General features: G+C 59.4%; 5 protein-coding genes across 6 annotated transcripts in view; 3 read left to right on the top strand and 2 right to left on the bottom strand.

The window, feature by feature from the left end:
• The first annotated feature begins 157 nt into the window (after nt 1-157).
• Nucleotides 158-4,281, top strand: FBXL8 (F-box and leucine rich repeat protein 8). Its single transcript, XM_007457298.1, has 3 exons — nt 158-464; nt 2,047-2,223; nt 2,958-4,281. The coding sequence occupies exons 2-3, from the start codon at nt 2,072-2,074 to the stop codon at nt 3,928-3,930; spliced, it is 1,125 nt and encodes a 374-aa protein (XP_007457360.1). The 5' UTR covers nt 158-464; nt 2,047-2,071; the 3' UTR covers nt 3,931-4,281.
• Nucleotides 4,282-4,807: 526 nt separating this feature from the next.
• Nucleotides 4,808-9,650, top strand: HSF4 (heat shock transcription factor 4). 2 transcript variants are annotated; one of them, XM_007457296.1, is made up of 13 exons: nt 4,808-4,996; nt 5,629-5,737; nt 5,828-5,955; nt 6,047-6,171; nt 6,439-6,514; nt 6,659-6,723; nt 7,249-7,345; nt 7,598-7,725; nt 7,847-8,074; nt 8,586-8,691; nt 8,790-8,855; nt 8,984-9,053; nt 9,333-9,650. In XM_007457296.1, exons 1-13 carry the CDS (start codon nt 4,874-4,876, stop codon nt 9,482-9,484), a joined length of 1,473 nt encoding a protein of 490 aa, XP_007457358.1. In that variant the 5' UTR covers nt 4,808-4,873; the 3' UTR covers nt 9,485-9,650. The 2 variants fall into 2 exon arrangements, with proteins under 2 accessions (XP_007457358.1, XP_007457359.1); XM_007457297.1 differs by having other exon boundaries at nt 4,874-4,996; nt 7,572-7,725; nt 7,951-8,074; nt 9,333-9,484.
• Nucleotides 9,651-12,873: 3,223 nt separating this feature from the next.
• NOL3 (nucleolar protein 3) lies at nt 12,874-13,724 on the top strand. Its single transcript, XM_007457328.1, has 3 exons — nt 12,874-13,168; nt 13,317-13,622; nt 13,717-13,724. Exons 1-3 carry the CDS (start codon nt 12,874-12,876, stop codon nt 13,722-13,724), a joined length of 609 nt encoding a protein of 202 aa, XP_007457390.1.
• A 1,683-nt stretch (nt 13,725-15,407) lies between these two features.
• On the bottom strand, nt 15,408-21,656 carry MATCAP1 (microtubule associated tyrosine carboxypeptidase 1). The gene is made up of 7 exons (XM_007457295.1): nt 21,341-21,656; nt 18,728-19,353; nt 18,503-18,646; nt 18,095-18,227; nt 16,872-17,177; nt 16,671-16,768; nt 15,408-15,657 (listed from the first exon to the last, which is right to left on the bottom strand). The coding sequence occupies exons 2-7, from the start codon at nt 19,295-19,297 to the stop codon at nt 15,490-15,492; spliced, it is 1,419 nt and encodes a 472-aa protein (XP_007457357.1). The 5' UTR covers nt 19,298-19,353; nt 21,341-21,656; the 3' UTR covers nt 15,408-15,489.
• Nucleotides 21,657-22,529: 873 nt separating this feature from the next.
• EXOC3L1 (exocyst complex component 3 like 1) overlaps nt 22,530-22,857 on the bottom strand; it is a 5,092-nt gene continuing 4,764 nt past the window's right edge. Inside the window, exons 13-14 of the mRNA XM_007457294.1 lie at nt 22,793-22,857; nt 22,530-22,719 (exon numbers count right to left, since the gene is read on the bottom strand). The exon at nt 22,793-22,857 is cut by the window's right edge and continues 4 nt beyond it. Coding sequence (XP_007457356.1) covers nt 22,530-22,719; nt 22,793-22,857 — 255 coding nt within the window. The remainder of the gene's footprint in view (nt 22,720-22,792) is intronic.

Raw genomic sequence — 22,857 nt, 5'->3', positions numbered from 1 at the left:
CCCCCCCCATCCTCTCACCCACAGGGGCCTGCCGCCCCTTGAAATCCCCTAACTGGGACAAGGAACTTTCGGGGACCAAGGTCCGTACCCTCTCTCCCGCCTCCCACGGAAACAGCCCAATAGGCCACCACCACCACCTGACCCGAGCAGCCGCGGATGACAACCGCGCCGCGCCCATGCTTCCGAGCCAGGATCCACCTCGGCTCCTGCCGGCACCGGGAAGCCCACCCACCCTCCGCACTAACCTGACCGCCTCGGCCCGTCCTGGATTCCCACGCCCGCTCGGCTCCACTGGATTCGCGCTGCTTCCGGGTGTGCGCGGAGCGCAGGGGCGGCGCCCCAGTCCGAGCCGCCCCTTCTGTCCCGGCGTCCCGCCCCTCGGGCTCCCCGCAGTTCCTTCCCACCACTGTCCTCCGCCGCCAGTCCCCAGTCTCTGGGCAAAACCCACCTGGTCCGCTGAGCAGGTAAGAAACTGGCGCCTGAGGTTAGACGGCAGGAAGAACCTCCCGCGGCAAGGGACTTCGAGGACTTGTGGTTCTTAGGAGGCCGGAGGGCCCCAGGGTGAGAGCTGCTCCTCTTCCTCCAGCGGGCAACGGATGGATCAACAAGGAAGCGCCCCTTGAGGACCAGACGTTTCTGGTGCCTTCTGCGTTGTAGAGCTCGAAGATCTCTGATCTCTGATACTCCCTGACACTCTGAACGGGGTGCCGGTGGGTCCCAAGTTCAGGCCTGGTGGAGGGTATCAGAACCCCAGGATACGCGAGGCGCAAATTCCAGCAGGGACCGTTAGCCTAGAAAATAGAAAACTGGCCAGTGGCGTGAAACGTTGGGTACAAAAACCTTTAAGGACCTTAAACTAAAATTGGCAACTTCAAAGAGGACGCACATTTTCCAACAAAGACCGCGCTCTCTCTGAGGTGGGCCTGCCGAATTCCAGCTGAACCTAAGCCGCCCAACGGGAGCCTGGGCTGCTTGGGGTTCAGGATCGGAACTTGAACCCAGGGTTCCTCAGGCCCCAGAAACCCAAGACTTTCTCCGCCCCGCCGGCCTTCTCTTGGAAGCACTCAGGACACCTCCCCCTGCGAGGTGGATGAAAGAGCCTCCCTTCTCTGGGCGGATTCGGTTGTACCCCACCCGCGTCCCTGCTTTCTGATTGGCTTATGGTCTCTGCCAATTAAAAGTTTTCCCTAATGCTCCCGCCCTATTAACCCTATCGTTACTCTCTAGTGACTGGCGGAGGCTAGGACCGAGTTTCTCAACTTGGGACCTGTAGAATCCACGGGCGCTTGTTGAAATTCAGATTCCTGGGCCCTACCCTTTTCGGAGAGCCTAACTTACTAGGTGGGGCCGTGGAATCTGTAGTGTGAACAAGTGTCCAAGTGATTCTGATGCCCCGCGCCCTTTGAGAATGCCTCAATGGTCCTCGGTGCTTGGGCTTAGTCCTCCCCTAGTACTCAGGGTCGAAATTGGGAGGGAAGCTGTTCAGTGACCCCTGTGAGACTAGTCTGGGCCATCTGGAGGCTGTAAGCGTGTAGTAGAGGGAGGCAGGGGGAGGCAAGAGGGGCCCTCTGAGCTGGGGGGAGGACGTGGTTGTCTGGAGTCAGAGCCTGTGCATCCGCCTTCCAACTTGCTCAGAGAAAACTTTGGTAACTAGAAGAAAGATCCCATAGCATCATCCCAAATCCGGTATTCGGCTTTATCAGCGTGGTGCACCGGTCGTGGTTGAGTTCCTTCTAATATAGCATAAAATGTGGACTTGCTCAACAAGTGAGAACGTAGTTTAAAGGAGAATCAGAGATCCTCGGCATCCAGGGCAGACTTCATGGGTCTGAGACCTGTGCACTGCACAGGGCCCCAGGCTTGGTTTAATAACTTGGTTAAATGCTCTTCTGTCACTGTCTTGAAACCCTTAATAATGTTTTGAACAAAGAGACCCACATTTTCATTTTGCACTGGGCTCTGAAAATTACATAGCAGCTCCTGGGCTACAAGCATTTCTACACGTAGGCTCCAGGTGTTTCCCTCAACACTTTGGCCTTCCTGCAGCGGAACCCCCACCCCGCGCCCGGCCATGGCAGAGCCTGGAGAACAACTGCCGGAGGAGGTGCTGGCACTCATTTTCCGTCACCTGCCCCTGCGGGACCGCGCCGCTGCCGCGAGGGTTTGCAGAGCTTGGGCTGCCGCTGCCACCTGCAGCACTGTGTGGCACAACACGAACATCAGGTGAGCAGGCTCCTCCCCCTCCCGCCTTCTCCCTGGCTCGGTGGAGTCAGGGCTTGGGGAGATACAGTGACTCTCCCCATATTAAAAAGCGTAATCAGGACTTCCAGCGGTCCAGTGGTTGACTGGGCATTTCCAATTCAGGGGGCATGAGTTCGATCCCTGGTCAGGGAACTAAGATTCCACATGCACGCACCCCCCCAAAATAAAGTGTAATAATTTCTAACATTTATTGGCCACCAACTGTGTACCAACCATTGTTCTAAGTGCCTTACACATATTAATTTATTTAATCCTCACTTAAACTTTATGTGGTAGATAGGTGGTATAATTATCTCCGTTGCACAGATAGAAAATTGAGGCAGAGAGATTTAATTACTTCCTTACTCAGCTGAGAAGTAGCAGAGGCAAATGTGAACCTGGCAATCCAGAGGCCACGCCCCGCCTCCTTAAAGACCGCTGAGAAAGCCCTGTTCTTAAAATATCATTGGCTCTCCGTGGCAAGGTTTCAACCAGCGGCAGATGCATCTGAAGTCTTCTAAATGGATAGGATGGGAGTTCCCTTCTAGCATCACCTTGGAGCGACCAGGCATGGTCGGGACAGGGAGGTATGTGGGGAGGGGGCAGGAAGTGGGGATGGTAACTGGAACCCAGGCTGAGTGGTGGGTTAGAGGCCTCTCTCCAGGTCGCGGGGACCCGGCCGGCTGATGCCTTTTCTCCACCACTCTACCCCCAAGTTGCGACTGTGAGCTAGAAGGCATACAGCCGCAGTACCTGTCCGCTTGCCTGGACCACGTTCAGAATCTACGTCTGGAATTTGTGCCGTCCAGGGAGCCGAGCCGCCTGGCGGCCATAGAGTTGCTGACCGCACTGGCTGGCCGTAACCCCGAGCTGCGAGGCCTGTGCCTGGAGTGCCGCGGAGAAAAGCGGCTCTTCGACTCGGGTCGCGACGTCCTGGACGCCGTGCACGCCCTCTGTAGGGCCGCCCGCGCGCTGCGCCACCTCGATCTAAGGCGCTTGCCCTTCACACTGGACGACGCGCTGGTGCTGCAGGTGGCACACGGCTGCCCGGAGCTCTGCAGCCTTTTCCTGGATAACAGTACGCTGGTGGGCAGCGTGGGGCCAGGCTCCGTGCTGGAGCTACTAGAGGCCTGCCCCTGCCTGCGCGCCCTCGGCCTGCACCTGGCCAGCCTGTCGCGCACCGCGCTCGAGGCACTGGCGGCGCCAGAACGCGCACCTTTTGAGCTCCTGGCCCTGCGGTGCGCATGTCCCGAAGACGCACGCGCGTCCCCCCTGCCTAACGAAGCCTGGGCCGAGCTGAGCCGCCGCCACCCTGGACTGGCCGTAGAGTTGGAGCTGGAGCCGGCTCTGCCTGCCGAGAGCGTGACACGCGTCCTGCAGCCTGCTGTGCCCGTGGCTGCGCTGCGCCTCAGCCTCTCTGGGGACACCGTAGGCCCAGTGCGCTTCGCAGCGCGCCACTACGCCGCAACCTTGCGCGCACTCGAGGTACGCGCTGCCGCCTCTGCCGAGCTGGACGCCGCGCTGGAGGAGCTGGCAGAGCGCTGCGCGGGCCTGCGCGAAGTGCACTGCTTCTGCGTGGTGCGACCCTCCGTGCTGCACGCCTTCCGCACGCACTGCTCGCGCCTGCGCAGCTACACGCTCAAGCTAACGCGGGAGCCGCATCCCTGGCGGCCCGCGCTTGTGGCGTGAGGCGACAAACCCTCTTTCCCCTCCCTGCGGACGTGTGGCCTCTGAGATGCTGCGTGGGTTTGCCCCGGGGCGCGTCAGCTGCTAGTCCGCTCCTTTAGGACTCTGTTGTCTCTTGTCCCTCTCGAGAATTGGGGGCTGTGGGATGGCGTCAGTACCAGCCCGGAGCAACCTGAGTCCACTCGTTGCTGTCAACATCTGCAGACACCCACTGTCCCCGCCATACGGGGATCACCCTCCTCCAACCCCAGTCCTCTGCAAACGTTGCTCGGCGGCCCCGGCGTGGGAGGAGGGAGGGCACTGGTTCAAAGCATGCCTCAGGGTTGAGTGTGAAATAAATCAAGCAGTATCTCTACGTCCTGTGAAAGGCCGGGTCCGCTCTGAAGGGTGAGGGAGGAGAACAAGCAGAGGCCGGAGGGGCGGTCCGGGCAGGGGTGGGAGAGTTCGAGACCTCACGGTTTACTTCCACTGGTGCGGCTGCTGGGGTCAGTGTCGGGGCACTCGCATCTTCGGAATGACAACGCCCCAGGGTTCGGCGGGAGGGGGCCAGCTTCTCCTTCCCCCACCCTCCCGCTCTCAAGCTCGCCAGAGGCTTCACTATGCCCACGCCATCGCCTTATAGGACTTTCCCAGACCACACCACGCTGTGTACGCTCGATTCTCGCGAAGAACAAAGGAGGAAACAGCGGGCCTGAGAGAGGGGTGGGACTCGAACGCAGGTCTACCTCCCTACCGCACCCCGCCCCCCCGCACATACTGCCCTTTCAGTCTGCCAGTGCTGAGGCCGCGGTCAGAGCCCCGCCCCGCTGGTTCGCACGTGGCCCCCACCTGACCCGGCGCCGGGAGGCGGAGTAGGGCGGAGCGGGCGGCAAACGCAGCACTTTCCGCGGCTTTGACAAGCCCGCGGCGGCAGGGCCCAAGCGTTAAACGGGGCCGGGACTGCGCCATGCAGGAAGCGCCAGCAGCGCTGCCCACGGAGCCGGGCCCTAGTCCCGTGCCAGCCTTCCTTGGCAAGCTGTGGGCGCTGGTGGGCGACGCGGGCACCGACCACCTGATCCGCTGGAGCCCGGTGAGGGCTGGGGCCTTCCGACTTCCTCAGTGGTCCCCGGGATTCCTCCACGTCAGAGAACGTCCACGCTCACCCAGTCCCTGCCTGGGACGGGGCTGAGGGTCCCTTGATTCAGCCGTCCAGGGTATGCGACGGCTTGGAGGGGGTATTCGAGATGGAGGTGAGGCGACTTCCTCCGGGCAGAGGAAAGGGTAGGAGCCTTCTGGAGGAGACCTAGAACCCGAAGGATCTTCCAGGTCATTTAGTTCCCACCCTGCCCATCAGACAGATTGGAACACAGAGAGGCCAGGAGAAGGGAAGGGCTGGGCCTGGTTCTAGCTCAGAGTCACATCGCGGGTCTGGGAGCCGTCCGGGGCTGGAACCCAGGTTTGGCCTCTGCTCTTACTTTCAGAGAACCGAGTACGGTGTCTGGGTGGGCTGGGATAGAGATTGTGGTCGCCCCAGGCTAGGCCAGAGCTGGTTCTGGCCTGGCCTCGTCTCACGTCCCCACGAATGGCAGCCTCGGTCCCCAGAGTGAGTGCGAGTGTGTATGCGCTCGCGCCAGAGCGCTGGCTTCGCCGTGGGCGGGCACCGCTCACGGTGTCGTCTGGTCTCCGCCCGCACGGTGGGTGGGCGGGCGGCGTTCTCCACAGAGCGGGACCAGTTTCCTCGTCAGCGACCAGAGCCGCTTTGCCAAGGAAGTGCTGCCCCAGTACTTCAAGCACAGCAACATGGCGAGCTTTGTGCGGCAACTCAACATGTGTGAGTCCCTAGGGCCGGGCGGGACGCGGGCGTGGGTGACTTGGTGCCGGGGGGACGGGGCAATTTACGCCCCCACGCCCTACTCCCTAGACGGTTTTCGGAAGGTGGTGAGCATCGAGCAGGGTGGCCTGCTGAGGCCGGAACGGGACCACGTCGAGTTCCAGCACCCGAGCTTCGTGCGTGGCCGAGAGCAATTACTGGAACGCGTGCGGCGTAAGGTGGGGGCGGCCTGCAGGAACCAGCAAACCGGGGTGGAGGTGGGACAGCTGTTTCCTGCGACTCTGACTTGAGGGTGCCTCCCACCTGCAGGTGCCTGCGCTGCGCGGCGACGACGGCCGCTGGCGCCCTGAGGACCTGGGCCGGCTTCTGGGCGAGGTGCAGGCTTTTCGGGGAGTGCAGGAGAGCACCGAGGCGCGGCTGCGGGAGATCAGGCAGTGCGGGGGAGGGGGCGGAGGAGGATGGGTTGGGGGAAGGGGGGGTTCTGGGCGAGGGGGCACTGGCTTCCAAGCGTTTCTGGGCAGCACTTCCCTCTCTCATGCCTTGGCGCCTCCATCAAGACCAATGGGCCGAGCTGAGGAAGTCTGTTGTCTATGGATGGATGATCATCCGGGTGGGCGCGGGTTCAGGCCTGCCATTCTGTGGGGGGTGGTGACCGGGCGAACTCTCAGATGCCTCAGCACCCTCCCACGCCTTTCCCCTAGGCAGAACGAGATCTTGTGGAGGGAGGTGGTGACGCTGCGGCAGAGCCACGGTCAGCAGCACCGGGTCATTGGCAAGGTGTTCCTCTCCCCCCTACCCCACTTCTCTCTCTCACTCCTGAACGTACCACCCGCCCCCCCAGTCCTGGAAGCCACCTGGAGTGCCTCGTTAGGGTGGGGGGCAAGGTCCAAAGTATGAGTTAACCCTTTCCTTTCTCTTCAGCTGATCCAGTGCCTCTTTGGGCCACTTCAGGCAGGGTCCAGCAGCGCAGGAACTAAGAGAAAGCTGTGAGTGAGAAACCCAGGGACGCCCCCACCCCTTCCAGGACCCTCACAGAAACCCAGGCAGGACTCCTTCTCCTCCAGAAGCCCCTTCACCCAGAATCCGCATTCTTTTCCCCTGCATTACAGTCTTCCTCACCCAATGGCCATCCCCCCAAGGGCCCCCTTCCAGGGCTTTCCCCCTCTACCCCCAACTCTACCACCAAAACCCCCACTCTCAGACCCCTCAGTTCCAGGACCTTAACCCCATATTTCCAGCCCATCATCCCCTTACCCCTCACCCCAAAGCATCCCAACAGCAGAGGGTCTGGGTCTCAAACCATACTCCCTCCCTCTCCTCTCTACCCCCAAAGGGCCCCCATCTCTGGGGGGAGCCCCTTCTGCCTCTAGCATGTGACTGATGCCCTGGCAACAGGCCTCAGCTCTGCTGACTTGGCTGCTGGGGCCTGTGGGAGGGAGGTGGTGCAGGCTGAGGGGCATGGGAGATGAACCTACCCAGCCCCCTGCCTGTGCCCTGGCCACCCTGCACAGGTCCCTGATGCTGGATGAGGGGTGCCCAACACCAGCCAAATTCAACGCCTGCCCCCTACCTGGTGCCCTCCTGCAGGACCCCTGCTTTATCCAGTCGGTAGGTTTTTGCTTCTCCTCTCTTCCCTAGAGCACAGCTTGGTTTATGGAGAGCCTGTTCCCTTTCCGCATTCCCCAAAAAGGCGAGAAGATGGAGGCCAGCCTTCCCTCCCACCAGACCCAGGCTCCCCAGCATGGGCCCAGCCTCCTCCCTCAAACCTTCCCCCTTAGATCTAGCCCATGCGGTACTGGTTGGGTTCTGGCTCACCCTGTGGCTTGAGGTGGAGGGCTGGGCCTCATCTTCTACTTACAGCCTCTCCCAGAGACCACCCTGGGCCTCAGCAGCCCTCACAGAGCCAGGGGCCCCATCATCTCTGACATTCCAGAAGACTCTCCATCCCCTGAAGGAACCAGGCTTTCTCCCTCCAGTGGTGGCAGGAGGTAAGAGGGACAGGGGCTGCCCTCTGGGGAGCCTGTGGCTGAGGGCCTGGCAGCCCAGATGGCTGTGGGGTTGGGGGAGAGGTCAGTGCCAGGGTCTGGCTGAAGCTTTTCTCTGGTGCAGGGAGAAGGGCCTGGCACTGCTCAAAGAAGAGCCAGCCAGCCCAGGGGGGGAAGGCGAGGCCGGGCTGGCCCTGGCCCCAAACGAGTGTGACTTCTGCGTGACAGCACCCCCACCGCTGCCTGTGGCTGTGGTGCAGGCCATCCTGGAAGGGAAAGGGAGCCTTAGCCCCGAGGGGCCCAGGAGTGCCCAGCAGCCTGAACCAAGAGGCCCCAGGGAGGTTCCTGACAGGTGAGCAGAGAGACCATTTTTGACTGTAAGCCCTGTGGGCCACTTCTGCAGCTAGATCAGCACTAACTAGCCCGCAGACTTCCCAGCCTTCTCTGCCCCTTGGTGGCTGGCTGGTCGGTTGGGCACCACGGTCTCACCTGATTTCTCAGAGCTGCTCTAAGGAGTACCAGCTTCAGAGGCCCCTAGAAAGTGGAAACATGTCAGTGGTAGGGCTCAGGAATCTGCATTTTAAATGCAACCACTGGGGTGCTTGTAAAGATTGTAAAGTACACAACAGTTTAAGAACCACTAATATTGATAATTGCATAGGGAGGGGACACAACCCAAACCTCAGGCCAAAAGTAGGAGGCAGAGGCACTCTCTGTGTGCCCCTCTATGTGTGTGGGGGGGATCCTCTTCCAGCATTTTCTATATGTTGTCAGATTTAGATCCTGATGTATTCAGGTTCATTGGGAACCTAATGGGGGGTGGGGTTGGGCACTGCAGGCCAACGGCACTTTTCCGTGCACAGGGGGCCTCTTGACCTGGAGAGAGGAGCCCGGAGCCCGGAGAGTCTGTTGCCTCCAATGCTGCTTCGGGCCCCCCCTGAAAGTGTGGAGCCTGCAGGGCCCCTAGATGTGAGTACACCTTCAGCAGGGCAGGGGCATGGGGCTTGGTGGGGTCCAGCTGTTTGTGCAGCCTGGGGAGGACACCACTGACCCAGAGCTCCCCCTAGGTGCTGGGCACCAGCCTCCAAGGGCGGGAGTGGACTCTCATGGACTTAGACATGGAGCTGTCCCTGGTAAGATGGGGGTGGGGAGGGCAGGGGGTTCAGGGTTGTTCAGCCAAGCCCTTTAGTCCACAGCTGTTCTCCCTCAGCCAAAGCCCCAGCTCCCCTCCCCAGCTGCTTCCTGGGGTTCTCTTATGCAGTTGCAGCCCTTGGTTCCAGAGAAGGGTGAGACTGAGCTGGCGGTCAAGGGGTTAAATTCTCCAGGGCCAGGTAATAATTGTGGTGACTCAGGACCTGGGGGAGGCCCTAAGGGGCCTGAGCTACCACGATTGTGTGGGCTGGGCAGTTGGTGTTTTGGAGGGAAATCCCCGGAGGCAGGCTGCCCTGCAGAGTACAGCTTAAGCTACTTGAGCCACTGGAAGAGAGTGGGGAGGTTGAGAGTGGGTGTTTCATCCTAACTGACCGGAGGGCAAGGCGAGTGAAGCTCTCCTTCCCTGAAGAAAGGAGGCGACCGTTTCTCCCCGCTGAGCACAGCCCCACTCCTCCTAGGGAAGGACTCCATGCTGGGGGCACCACTCCTGCTGGATGTCCAAGCTGCTTTGGGAGGCCCAGCCCTCAGCCTGCCGGGAGCTTTAACCATTTACAGTGCCCCTGAGAGCCGCGCCTCCTACCTGGGCCCAGGGGCCAACCCCTCCCCCTGAGAGCCCTCTCCACTCTGAAACCAGCCTGGCTGAGGGGCGGGCTGGCCGGCAGCACGCCCGGCTCGGCTTCCTTGAGCCCCTGCTGGAGGCTGAGTGAAGCCCCTCCTACTTTGGCAGCCCCTCTCCAATACCGAGCCCTGCATAAAACTGCGTTTTTTTCTGTGTTCCTGGTCTCTTTTTTCTACCGACCATGGAGCACAGAAGTCATGGGTGGGGGGGCGACTTGGCATTCGTAGCAGCGTCCAGATCCTAGGGCTTTAATCTTTAATCGAGGAACCCTTGAAGGGTGGAGGTGCTTGGGGAGCCTGCCTCTACTTCTCCTGGTTAGGCCCCATCCTCCGGGTCCGAATCCAGGGCTGGCGCGTGGCCACTGCGACTTCCGGGAAGCGGGGGCTTTTGGGGTCACACCCAGCACCGCAGTGCATCCGTTCTGTGAGCCTGGGTAAGCTAGTCTCCTCTGAGCCTTGTCTGTGACAGGCAGAGATGGGGCGACGAGAGGATAGGTGTAAAACGCCTGGGAATTGCCGGGGTACTTGGGGCCGCGGGCTTAACTGTCCCCTCCCTGACTCATCCGGCGCGCCCGGGGTGAAGAGGGAACGCAGACTACGTGCACGATCCCAGGCGGTACGCGGCCTCTGCGGCCTGCCTCCCCGCGTCCTGGGAAGAACGGCCCCCTTTCCCCACCCCCTCCCGGTTCCCGGCAGCCCTGGCCGGCCCGCCCCCGACGCAGCTGCTGCTTCCATCTCCCCCCCGCCCGGCCCTTTCTGCCTCGTCATCTCCTGCCCCGCCGAGGCTCGACCCGTGAGTGGGGCCGCCGGGAGCGCACGGACCGGGAGCTCCCCGGACCTCTGGCTGCGGTAGGGAAGAGAAACTGAGTTTGGGCAAAATCCGCGCCCCACCAAAACCAGCCGCACCCGAAGGAGGTCTGTGAGCCCCGCCCCTCGGCAGGACTCTAGCTTTGGGGCTGGGTGGAGGGGAGTTAAGGGTTCGCACGTGCGCAAAGGCTCCCGCAGTTTTCCACCACCTTCGCTCCCTAGCAAAAGGACGCGCGGGGAGCGAGGTGGGGAGGGCGGCAGAGACCCCGTCCACGCCTCGTAACTGGAGCTGCCTGGTGCTCCGGGAAGGATCTGGGCTGTGAGCACTGAAGGAGATAACTTCGGTATTCACTTCTGAGCATTGAGTTTCAGGGTGAGGACCTGTACCAGCTGGGATCTCTGCACCCCAGACAGGACAGAGGACAGGACTCGGGGTAACGGAAGGAGGAGGCTAACATGAAAAGAACTTGGGGAGGCATGAGAGAGAAGGAGGGGCCAGTCTAATCTTCCTCCTCCCTCTCTGCACCTGTACAGAGTCGGTTCTGTCCTCCCTCCCTCTCTTCCGGCACTCGATTTGGGGGACAGGCCTTGGAAGCCTCAAGTGAAGAGGGCAGAGGATCCACAGTACACAGTGCAGTGATGTCAGCCTAGTGGTGAGGGTATATGTTGTTCACTGGGGTACAGAGGAGAAGGAACCAGTCTGCTTGTGGGACACTCAGACATTGGGGTGGATGAGGGGACATTTGAGTCTTGGAGGATGGATCCACAGCATGGAGGGAGGAAAGGGCATTCCAGGCCTAGGCAACAGCATCTGCAAAGTTTGGGAAGTGCCAGTACTGAGTGGTGGAGGGAAGTGGGGGAAAGCCTGGCTGTTCAGGGGGTGGGAAGTGAACAGATAGTCTGGATTCTCTCTGATAAGCTGTGGGGGTGTGGGGGACAGGTAGTTACGGCTGACATTTTGCTTGGCAGGAGACCTTGTAGTTCAGGCTGGAGCAAGTCAGATTCCACTTCTGCCACTTGATCTCTCTGAGCCTGTCCCCTTATCTGTAAAATGGGGGGAAAAGCCCTACCCCAGAGAGTTGTCAAAGTCACTATTCTGTGGGGGTGATGGGATTGGAGTGAGCAGTACTCAGAGAAACTGTTATAGGAGATGAGGTGACCATAGAGGGGTTGAGGGAGATGCTGATAACTCACTGAGAAGTGGAGGAGCAGCATTTGTCCCTGATGGGATATGAAGGGAGAGAGGGGTAAAGGGTAGTCCTGGTCTCTGCTCATGGCCTGGGGGAAGGGCTGACACTTCAGTATGGCTAGGAGGGGTGAAATGACCAGGGAGGCATAGCATGACACCAGGTAGTGAGACCTGGGAAGCAGGATGGGGTCTAGGACGAAATCCTAGACCTAGAACCAGGTAAGGAGGTAAAGGAGGGACCCCAAAGGGAGGACGAGATCCAGGAGGGTGTTTTGTGGACAAAGCCAAGGCCAGGGGAGATGGGCTGAGAGGGGGAGTGGTCCAGGGCCTGACCTAATTGCCCTTAATGCCAGGGGCCTTGCTGCCTGGGTCAGGCCACCCAAGAGGAGATGGGCCATTGTCCTTGGTTGTCAATAAATGAACAAAGCAGATTAATTTCTGCCTAACACCTGCTGTTTGGGAGAGACAGCCTCTCAAAATGGGAGGATCTATGGAGGAAAACAGTGAAAATTCAATATTTGCTGGTAGCTTTTATGAGTTGGGCCCTGGGTACTTAAAGATGATGGCTGTAAATCATTCCCAGGGCAGCAGGGAGACAGTTTGGTCTCAGGTGATGTCAGGAGATCTTGGTCAGAGCTAAGACTCAAGAGAATTCAGGTATCCCTGTTCAGGTATTAGAACCAGGAGAGACCATGAGACCACCTTGGGGTTACAACATGGTGGTGGCATTGGTGAGGTGGTGCAGGGGCAGGGCCTGTACTGGAAGGATGGACCTCAGGATAAGGGGTCTGGACTTCCTCCGGTGGGTGAGAGGAGCAGCGGAGGCTCTTAGCACTTCAGGATCTGGGAGGGGGGGATTCGGGGCTCTGCAGGGTCTAGGATGGAAGTGAAAGGCTAGACTAAGTAAGTGGTGAGGTTGACAGAAATATTGGACAGACTGGGAAGAACTTGACTGCAAGCTGGGTGTGGGGTATCAGGATCAGTTGTAGGTCTTTCTGCCTGTTAAGTTGGGGAAGCAGGTTGGGAAAGAGAAGTTAGTTTGGATAAACTGGGTCTGAATGGATCGCAGGATCTGCAGGTGGCAGGGGCTCAGGAGAGAGGACATGCTTGGGGAGAGCCGTCAGAGTAGATAGCGTCCTTGGATAGCCACAGTTAACATTTATGGACCGAAGGAGGAGCCTGAGGAGACGGGACAGAAGAGGCAGGGAGGCAGGAGAACGGATCCTGTGCTGCACTATGGAGCTGGCCGGCCGCTGACTGCTGAGATCGAGGTGAACTTAGACCCCAGTCACGGGTGTTCACTGGGGCCCTGGGAGAGAGGTCAAGGTCAGGGGAGCTCCGGCCCCCACTACCTCTCTCCCCCCACCTCCCATGCAGCCCCCACCATGGGCAACACGCAGGAGAGGCCATCAGAGACGATCGATCGCGAGCGGAAACGCCTGGTAGAGACGCTGCAGTCGGACTCGGGGCTGCTGCTGGATGCGCTGCTGGCACGGGGCGTGCTCACCGGGCCCGAATACGAGGCGCTGGACGCGCTGCCTGATGCCGAGCGCAGGGTACGCCGTCTGCTGCTGCTGGTGCAAAGCAAGGGCGAAGCCGCCTACCAGGAGCTGCTGAGCTGCGCCCAGCGAACCGTGCGCGCGCCCGACCCCGCCTGGGACTGGCAGCACGTGGGCACGGGTGAGAGCGCGCGGGGGGGCGGGGCCTAGGTCAGAGGAGGGGGCGCGGCGTGGGAGCAAGGAGTTGAGGTCTTCCCCAGACCCGCACGTGTGCAGAGAAAACCTCAGAGGGGTAAAATGAGTCTGAGACACTCCCACCTCCGCCGCAGGCTACCGAGAACGAAGCTACGACCCTCCATGCCCAGGCCACTGGACTCCTGAGGCAGCTGGCTCAGGGACCGCATGCCCCTGGCTGCCCAGAACTTCAGATTGCGATGACGCCCGGGGTCCTGTGGACTCCGAGGCAGCGCAATCCGGAACCCTCGAGGAAACTGAGCCAGAGCTGGAAGCTGAGACCTCTGAAGGGGCTGAGCCGGAGTTGGAACCCCAAATGGATCCTGAACCAGAGCCAGGGACAGAACCAGAGCCAGAACTGGAGCCGGAGCCCGACCTAGAGGCTGGGGACGAATCTGAAGGTGTGAGGCCGACCAAACCTGGTGGGAGGGCGTGGCCTGGGGGCGGAGGGGGGGGGGTCCACCTGACTGACCACACCCCTTCCGTCATCTCTAGATTCCTGAAAGCCTTAAAGCTGACAGGCCGCTCCTCGCCCTAGCAGGATGGGATCTAGGATCCTGCCCTGCCGGGGTCAGATGCCACGAAGGCTTCCTCTGTCCCAGTACCACTGAAAGTGAATAAACTCTGGAGGGTCAGCTTGGACTCTGTGATTCTGGCTCTTTGCCCAGGAACTAGGGTGTGGATTTGTACCTCTAAGTCCCAATGACCTGGGCAGCCCTGTGCCCAAAGCCCAGTCCTCAACCCCTTTCCATCCTCAATAGCCCAAGCTGTACCCCTGGAGAGTCCCCAGTGGGAGAAGGGTCAGACCCTTGGGCCCTGCTCCACAGCCCTTTTATCCTCGTGAACTATTTGGGGACATGTGTAGTCACCCGCCCCACCTCATGAAAGCCCCTAGGCCTGGCACAAAGAGCCAGGAAAAGGGTACTTCTTTCCACTTAGAGAAGGCTAGAGCTCACCACCTTGAGAAGTGAGATTAGAAAGAGAAAGGGATCTCAAGTAGGCAGAGCCCACACAGTTCATTGTAATTGTTTTAATTGTCTGGCTTCTCTCGGGACTGGGAGCTCAGTGAGGGTTGTGACCAGTTAACTGGTACACAGAAGGCGCTCTATACATATTCACTGACTAAATGAATAAGGACTTTGCAGCTGTGTTTCCAAGTTTTCAGATGGGAAAACTAAGGCCAAGGGAGGGAGACAGGGTCAACCTCACACAGCTGAGTCTGAGGTGAAACTGGAAGCAACAATCACCTTGGCACCTCTCCTGGTCTAGGAGGGGCTCAGAACTAGGAACGAGGGGCCTGACCCTCAGGCTTGATTGTGGCTGCTGCCAGGCTATGCCAACCTCTGCCAGAGACCAGCTGTGAGGGTGTGGGCAAAGACAGGGACAGTAGAGGCCAGTGCAGGGGGTGAAGGCAGGGCCAGGTGAGCTCTTAGCTTGATTCACAAGGCGTGTGTGACGCATACGAATTTTGGAATTCTGGATCCTATTCTGAGCTTCAGCGGAGGTCACTGCTGTCAGTTCACCGCACTGCGTTCCAGGCGTAGAGCAAAGTGGGGGGGGGGGGGGGGGGGGGGGCTAGGAACAGTCGGTGCCTTCCAGAGGAGCCCTGCTCCCTCCACCGAACCTTCAGAAACTGCTGCGTCCCAGCCCCAGTAAGTAGAGCACATAAATAAGGAATAAATACATGACAGTGGGAGAGGCAAAATGCTGGAAAGCACACCCCAGCCCAGCTGGGTCTCTACTACCAGGATCCCTGCTCCTTGAGTCTGTGTGAAAGCCAGGACCTCAGGCTCAGGCAATCACCCCAGAAGAAGGGAGATCCCCACCAGGACCCAGTGAGAGGTAGACAGCATGAAAGCTGAAGGAGCACCAAGGGGCCAGGTGGGGGAGGAAAAGACTGGAGAATGCAGACACCCAAAGCCATCTCGTGCAAGAACAAGTTTCTACTCCCAAGCCACCCCCTCATCCCCATCCATTCTCAGCTTCCCTCCTGCCCCCAGGCTTCTCCTCTGCTCAAAAGGCAGCTGGAGACAGGAGGGCAGATTTAGTTTGCCTGACAAGCTCCTGTTGGCCTTCAGGGACCAGGGAGGCTACTAGCAAGGACACAAACTCTCTGCTGTTGCCTCTCCTCCCTCCTGAAATGCTTCTGCCCTCCCCATTCCCCAAGAAACACGCAGGCTGCGGAAGCACAGAGCAGCCAGCTTCATGTTCTGGGGGCTGATCTGGAGCCCCCTTTCCAGGACCTCTGCCTGTAGCCCTCAACCAGTATCAGTCATCAGGCAGCAGGCGGCCCAGCTCTGCCTCATCCAGCCGGTTGGTGGTCATGATGTGCTCCAGCTGCTGCCGGTAGCGTGCTAAGTCCTGCATGAAGTGGGGCACCCGGGTGTTGTCCAGCACCCCATGGGGCCGGAGGTGATCTACATCCTCATAGGACACCTGCAGGAAGAAAGCTGGGCCTCAGGAGTAGGTAGGGTGCCCTGGCTTTCAGGCAGCTGGTCCCAGCTCTCTTGCAATGGCCCATAGCCCTTTGCTCCTGGAACTCCTCCCTCTCCCCTCCTGATCCACTCCCAATGTTATGTACCCTGAGGCTCAGTCCTGGGTGTTTGCTCTTTCTCTCAACACCTTCTTTTATCATCTATGTCCTACAACCTCACTCCTGTCTCCAGTCCAGCTTCCCCCCTCACCTCCAAACCTGGGTATCCAACTGCCTTCTGAACGCCTTCCCCGGGATATCCCTCAGGCACCTCAGACTCCCCATATCCAGCATTACTGGGTGCCAGCTTATGCCATCCCCACCCTCCTCACAGTCCCCTAGGTCACATTCCAGGTGGGGGCTTAGAATCTGTCACCACTCAGAGCGGCCACTGAGTTAAAAAGATCCACTCTCTGAAGATCTCTCCAGCTTGCCACTTCCCCTCCAACTGCATGGCCACTGCTGGGTTATGCCAGACCAACATCAATTCTGCAAAAGTGATTGGAAAGGCCTCCTTTTCCCCCTGCACTCCCTTCCCTAGGCCTCTCCCATATGACAGAGGGAGCCTTCTAAAGCAAACCACCTGTGCCACTCTTCTGCTCAAAGCTCCTAGGATTCCCCATTGCTTTGGATGAAATTCGACTTCCTCAGCCTGGCACAAATACCCAGGGCCAAGGACTTGTTCCCTGGCCATTTCTCCAGCCTCCTTCCCCAGGCCTTCCTGACTGCTCCCTTGGCCTGGAATGCTCTCACCTCCTTTGAAGTGCAGTGTCTACACACACACCTCTGGGCTGGCTCAAGCACCTATGTTGGCTGCCAGACTGTCATTTCACCTCCTGTGTTCACCTCCACCCACGCTCCCCCCATCAGAGAGGCCTGGCACCCAGTCCTCAGTTGAGTTCCAGTCAGAGGCTCAGGGAATACCGCGGTGATGGGGAGAGCTGGCTGGGCCCTCTGAAGGCCCGTGGTCCCTCACCTTGCCCAGCGAGGTCAGCAGCGGGAAATCGATGGTCTGGCGATGCCGCAGAATGCGCACGATGCCATCCAGGTACACCTGATCCTTGCTGAAGCAGCCTGTGGACACGGGAGGGCCGTGAGCCCTAGGCCCAAAGCCCCACCCGAACCCCCCTGCACCCCTGCCACAGATCAGGACACTCCCCACTGCACAGGCGCCCACCGGGCAGCGAGGTGTCAGTCTGGCCGCGCTTGGCGCGCACGCAGTACTCCCAGCGCACGTCGGCGTCCTGCACGTAGCGTGCCAGGTCCTGGAACAGCTGGCGGAAGGACATGTGCGCGGCGCGGTGGATGGTGTAGTAGAGCAACGCGGCGCGCCACAGGAAGGGCTGCTTGCGGAACAGCACACTGTGCAGGCTGGCCAGGCCCTCCTCGGTGGGGTTCGCTGGCCGCAGCCCATACTGCAGCCGGCCCTCGGCGCTGCGCCACGGCTGCCGCGCGTTGTTCACGCCCCGCAGGTAGTGGGTACCTGTGGGGTGGGCGAGGGAGAGGCTGCGCTGGGCCGCGCATCCAAGGGACCCTCCTGCCCAGCCTGGGTCCTGGTCTGCCCAGCTGGACCTCTAGCCAGCGACTCACATATCCTTATGCCTCTAAACTCAGGCTCTTACATAAGTCCCCTCCACCCCAAATTCATACTCACCCAACCCCAGGCAGCATGAAGACTCTCCTCAGGTGAACTCACACCCAAGGATCCAGAGTCTCACATACATGAACCCTCCCTCACCTGTCCAGGGCTACACACACCCACACAAACTCTCCCAAACTCACACTGCCCCCCAGGCCCCCAGAGAGGTGCAGGAACTCACACACTACCCCAGCCCCACATCCTGCATGCCCATATCATGCTGATGTCCCCAGCAAAAACCATCTTTTGCCCAGAGCAACAGGATTCTTGATGAGGAGGGACAGACAGCAAAGAATAGTAATTAGTGTCCCATGCTCGCTTTTCCAGGCTGGCCCTATCCCCTCCTAAACCTAGCTCTGTGTGTCTTCAGCTAATTCCATTCCCAGGATCTGAACTTCCACCCACCAGGGAGGGCCTGCATGTTGGCTGGGCTTGTGGGACCCTTAGGGCTCTCCCTCTAGCCTGTCTGGGCCTCAGCAGTCTTGCCCCACTGTCAAGGGAAATCATAGAGGAAGTAGAGGGAGGAAAAGATACCCAGAAGGAACAAGAAATGAGGGTGAGCCCAGAGAGTGGGCTGGCATGCTCTGGCCTATGTCTGTGAGCCAGAGGAAGGAGGTAGCTGCTCCTGAAGGGAATGGGCCCATCCTCCGGAGGGAAGGGGAAGAAAGAGATGGGGTGGGGTTACTGGAGACCCTCAGTGCCCCCCCTTGTCCCAGACCCCTCTCACCCCTACCCGCCCACCCGCCTACCCACACCCTGACCTATCTCGTGCCGCAGCATGCCCTCCAACCAATACTGGCGGGCTCCCGTCAGGTTGATGGCCAATGTTGGTCGGCTGTTCTCCACCATCATCACTGCCTGGGACAGCAGGTCCTCACTCAGCTGCACCACAACCTGCAGGCGGCAGAGCCCTGAGCCATGGCCACCATCCCAGGGGCCAGTGTGCAGGTGGACCCACTGATGCCACAAGGCAGCCAAACTGGACACTTGGCCACAGCACCTACCCTTCCCCACCTCCGCTTGGAGCCAGCTCCCACCTTACCGGGGCAGGGGCAGGGCCTACCCGAGGTCACTAGCTCCATCAGTGTAGAGCTGGGCCTGGCATTGCCCACTCAGCAGCCTGGTTTGGAGCATGTGGAAAAGGGGCCTCGCAGGCAGGGCGAACTCACCTCCCCAGCGCAGCCCTCCTTCTGCATGTATTTGCGCACAATGGACCAGATCTGGCACTTGGTCAGCAGCTGGCCCCCAGTCACAGCCTCAAAGTGTTCATAGGTACCAAACTTCTCCAGGACAGCCTCAATGATGCCAACGGCCTGCACAAAGGGCCACAGTGGCAGGTCAGGCCAGGCCTCTCAGGTGGTAGGGCCAGGGTGAGGGGGGAAGTCTGGACTGACCTGACGGAGGAACTGTCCAGAGGCCTCGCGGTACTTCTCCAGCACAGCCGTTGGCGTGGGCTCCTGGTACTCGAACTGCGGGTTGTAGGTGTAATGGGACTGGAAGAACTTGTCCCGCTCACGGTCCATGTTGGTTGGCCGCAGAGCTACCAACATGCAGGGGCTCTTGCTGGCACCACGGCCGGCATCCTTTCGAGTCTTAGCAATGTGAGGCAGGGAGGCCGCAGGCCGCAGGGTGCCCCCACCTGGGTCCCGTCCCTGTCCAGGTGGCGCCCGACCCTGGGTGCTGCCCCCCCGCCGGCCAATACTGTTTACGGTGTAGGTGCTCTCACTGCGACGCATGTGGCCACGGTGGCCCAAGTGCAGCTCTGAGAAGGGCTGTGGCTCAGGCCGGGGCCGCAGGGTTGAGCGGACTGAGAGAGCCAGGGGCAAGGCCAGGGACCGAGGCCAGGGGTACAGTGCTGTCCCATCTCGGTCTGAGGGCCTCAGCCTATGGCCCAAGGATGACGGACTGGATGGCGGGCTGGGGGGTGCCTGCTCATACACCTGAGCCCCTGAGTCCAGCACCATTCTGTCCTGGTGGTCACATCCAGCTGGGTCACTCCAACTCCCCACACGGTCGACTTCTGGAGACACAGAAAGGCAAGTGGAGGCCAGCATGAGTGGGTGTGGCCTGAGGACCAGCAGGCCCTGTGCTCCATCCACACTGCCCTTGCTGGGCCTTTGGTGGGCCCAGGACCTGACACCAGGTTCTAACCTGACCCCTCACCTCCACCCTAGTGTCCATCCCCTCCAGCAGGCTCACGCAAGCAAGATGGACTGGGGGAAAGCAGGAGGAAGAGTCTCATACACCCAGCTAGATGGTGGTTACTCAAATCCCCTTAGACTGTGAGCTTCTGAGAGCAAGGCCTAAGCCCCTATTCATGATTCTAATCCCTGTGCTCAGCGCCCACCCAGACTGGGAGTTTGGTACAGTGTAGCCTCAGCTGCCAGGATGACAGGTGAGGGGGTCTCACTACCTTCTACCTGCCTTCTACCTATGGCATTTTCTCAGTCTCACCCCACCCCTCCCTCCTGGCTCCATCCACTTCCTCCAGCCCATTGGGATTGGGCCTCAGTCAGTTTGAATGCCTGCAGGCCCCTTGCTTATGCTAGTCCCTCCACCTGGAATGCTCTCTCTCCCTGGGCCATCTGCTCAAATCCAAATTAGAATCAGCTTTTGGTGAGCAGAGGGAAACTTCAGCGAATCCAAGCCAATCCCTGGTCTGTCCCCTAGAGTCATCTTTCTAGTGGTCATCCAAGGCCAGTGTCAGGACACTCACCCCTGACTCTGTACCAGGGCTCAGTCCAACCCAGTCTCTCCCCAGAGACTGACTGAAGGCTCCAGCCTCCCAACTCTCCTGCCTGCTCAGGGACATAATTCCAGCATTTCTCTCCTTCCCTACATCTCCTGCACCATCAATCTCTTCCTCTCTACTGGATTCTTCCCATCAGTATAAACACATGTTGTTATTTCTCCATCTTAAAAAACAAAACAAAACCCTCACTTGACCCCACACGCTTCCAGCTCCACTGCATCTCCCTCCAGTGGTTTCCTAGGGCAATGCAACACCTCAAGTCGTCTATACTCAGTCTCCAATCCCTTCTTTCCTGTTCTCTCTTCAATTTCGCTTCACGTGGGGGCTTTTGTCCCCCACTCTCTATCAAAACTGATCTGACCAAGGTCACCAATGATCTTCACACTGATCAGCAGAATTTGACAAAGTTAATGACTTCATCTTGGCTTGGCCATGTTCTCCACTTGGTTCCCAAATACACTGGGACATGGTTCTCCCACCTCACTGGCTGTTTGTTCTTGGACTTACTTGCTGGTAATCCCTATCTTTCTGACCTCTTGACACTGTCATGTCCAGAACTTGGAAAATTCTCTCCTTTTCTCCGTTTATGCTCACTCCCTAGGTGATCTCATCCACTCTCATGGTTTTAAATATGTCAGCCCAAACTTCTTCCATAAACTTCAGACTAGTGTTGCCAGTTCTCCGTTCAACATCTTTACTTGAACGTCTAACAGGTATCTCAAACTGAACATGTCCCCCGTCTGGAGTGCTTTCCCCTCATATAACTGCAGGGGTCACTCTCACTTTCCCCAGACTTCTGTACAAATATCTTTTTAGAAAAGCCTCCCTAACACACTCTCTATAAAATAAACCTACCCTAGACACTCTCCACCACAACCTCCCCTTCTCCACAATATTGTCCTATGATGCAGTTATCACCATCTAAAGTACAGTACAAGTGAGCGTTACCTGTTTTCTCCTTTCAAGTGTTCACAGCTGTGTCCCCAGAACAGTTGCTTAATAAAAGAATGAAACCAAGAGCCCTTGTCCTTCTCGGAACTGGAATCATACCTTCCCTGCACTTTGCTTCCCCATCTAGTTCTGATCCCCTCCAGCTCCTCCCGGCACTCTGCCTAGTGACAAGCTGCTGGAAAAGATTTCAGGCCTCAGGCTTCCCTCCCCGGAACTAACTATACACTTTTCTGGATTCCTCAGTGGTCTCCGGGCCTCTGCTTGTACTAATCCCCTTCATCTCCACTTCTTTCATTTGACCTACCTCTTTGCAATTACCAGAATATGCCTGTTTCTTTCATGTCTCAGGTCCTTCTGCCAAGAATGCCCTCCCAATGTCTCCCCGTGGCAAACTCCTTAACCATTCTTCAGGACTTGGTTTAGGTCTCACTTCCTCCGGGAAGCCTTCCCAGCGTCTTAGAGGTACCCAGTGCCCAGGCGGCTTCTTTACCATCCTAGGCTGTCACTGTTGGAGCCTAGGTCCGTGTCCCCCCATCATCCCCTGAACTCCCTGAGGGCAGGGACGGGTCTGATTCACCCCCATGACCAAAGTAGCCAGCTCTAGATGCAGACTGAATGAAAGATGGTTGTGGGAGGAGCCCAGGCTGAAGGCGGAGTCTGGTGATAAATGAGAGGGTGTGGCCTGAGCCAATAAGAAACTCCGGGAGAGGATAACGTGGAAGAGGAGCCAATGGGGACTGGGAGATCGAGGAGGGGCGTGACCTCCAGCCAATAAGAGGCAGGGGATGGGGCAAAGGGCGTGCCCAATGGAGGGCGGGGCCGGAGGACAATGGAGCGGGGTTCCCTGGTAGATGAGGAGGGGTCGCGTCGAACGCCTTCTCGGCCTCTCGGGGGTGGGGGGATTCCGTCCGCGTGCCGCGCCCCCACCTGTTCAATCCTCTTCTCGCCGCCGCCGTTCCCACTCCGTAACCCAGGCCGCCGGCTGCCCAGCCCTCGGGAGCCGACACTGGTGACGCACGCACTCGGGCGCGCGCACGCTCAGACGAAGCCGCGCGGACTCGCGTCAATCTCCGCGGCCTCAAGCGCCCGAGGACATGGCTGGGGGTGGGGCCAGGCAGAGCCGGAGGGGGTCCGCCATCGGGTCACGCCCCTGGGTGGGGTGTTGTCTTAAGCCCGCCCCCTCCACCTCCGTAGTTGGACTCAGCAGTCGCGCGGGAGACGCGAGCTCGCTGCCGGTGCACGGACACGTGGGGATGTAGTCCGCATACAGCGGCGGAAGCCCGGGTGCTTGGGAAAGCAGCCCATATACAGGTCTGATGCCGGGATATGTGGGGCGCAGACGTATTTCAGAACTGGAGACAGGATACCTTAGGTATGTCACTGCACTTGGAACCCCTGACCTTCGCGGGGACTTTTATTTCTATCCCCCCTTCTCCAACGCACACAATTCAGGCGTACGGGGGCCGTGGCTTTATTCTGGGGGCAGCCGAGGGTCAGGCACAGGACCCCGAGGGGAGGCAGGAGGACAGCGGGGGTGCAGGTGCTGGCACGAGGCTGAAGAGTGCGCGTCCACCCGCTGGGGGCGAGGGCTGCGGGCCGGCCTGCAGAGAGCTGAGTGCGGCCAGGCGCTGCTCTCGGGACACGTCCCCGCGCAGGTCCAAGAGGGCGGAGACGTGATCCTCGCTATGGAGTACAGGTGCGTCAGCCCCGCCCAGCCCCCCCGGGTCCCTCCTCCCTTCCCGGCCCGTCTTCGCACCTCACGTCGGGAAATTGTTGCCGCAAGCCTGCCACCTCGAGACCAAGCAGCGTGGGGTCGCGGAG

This window comes from Lipotes vexillifer, unplaced genomic scaffold, assembly GCF_000442215.2.
Source record: "Lipotes vexillifer unplaced genomic scaffold, Lipotes_vexillifer_v1.1 scaffold504, whole genome shotgun sequence".
NCBI classification, from domain to species: Eukaryota; Metazoa; Chordata; class Mammalia; order Artiodactyla; family Lipotidae; genus Lipotes; species Lipotes vexillifer.
This window is presented reverse-complemented; position numbering and strand designations above follow the sequence as displayed.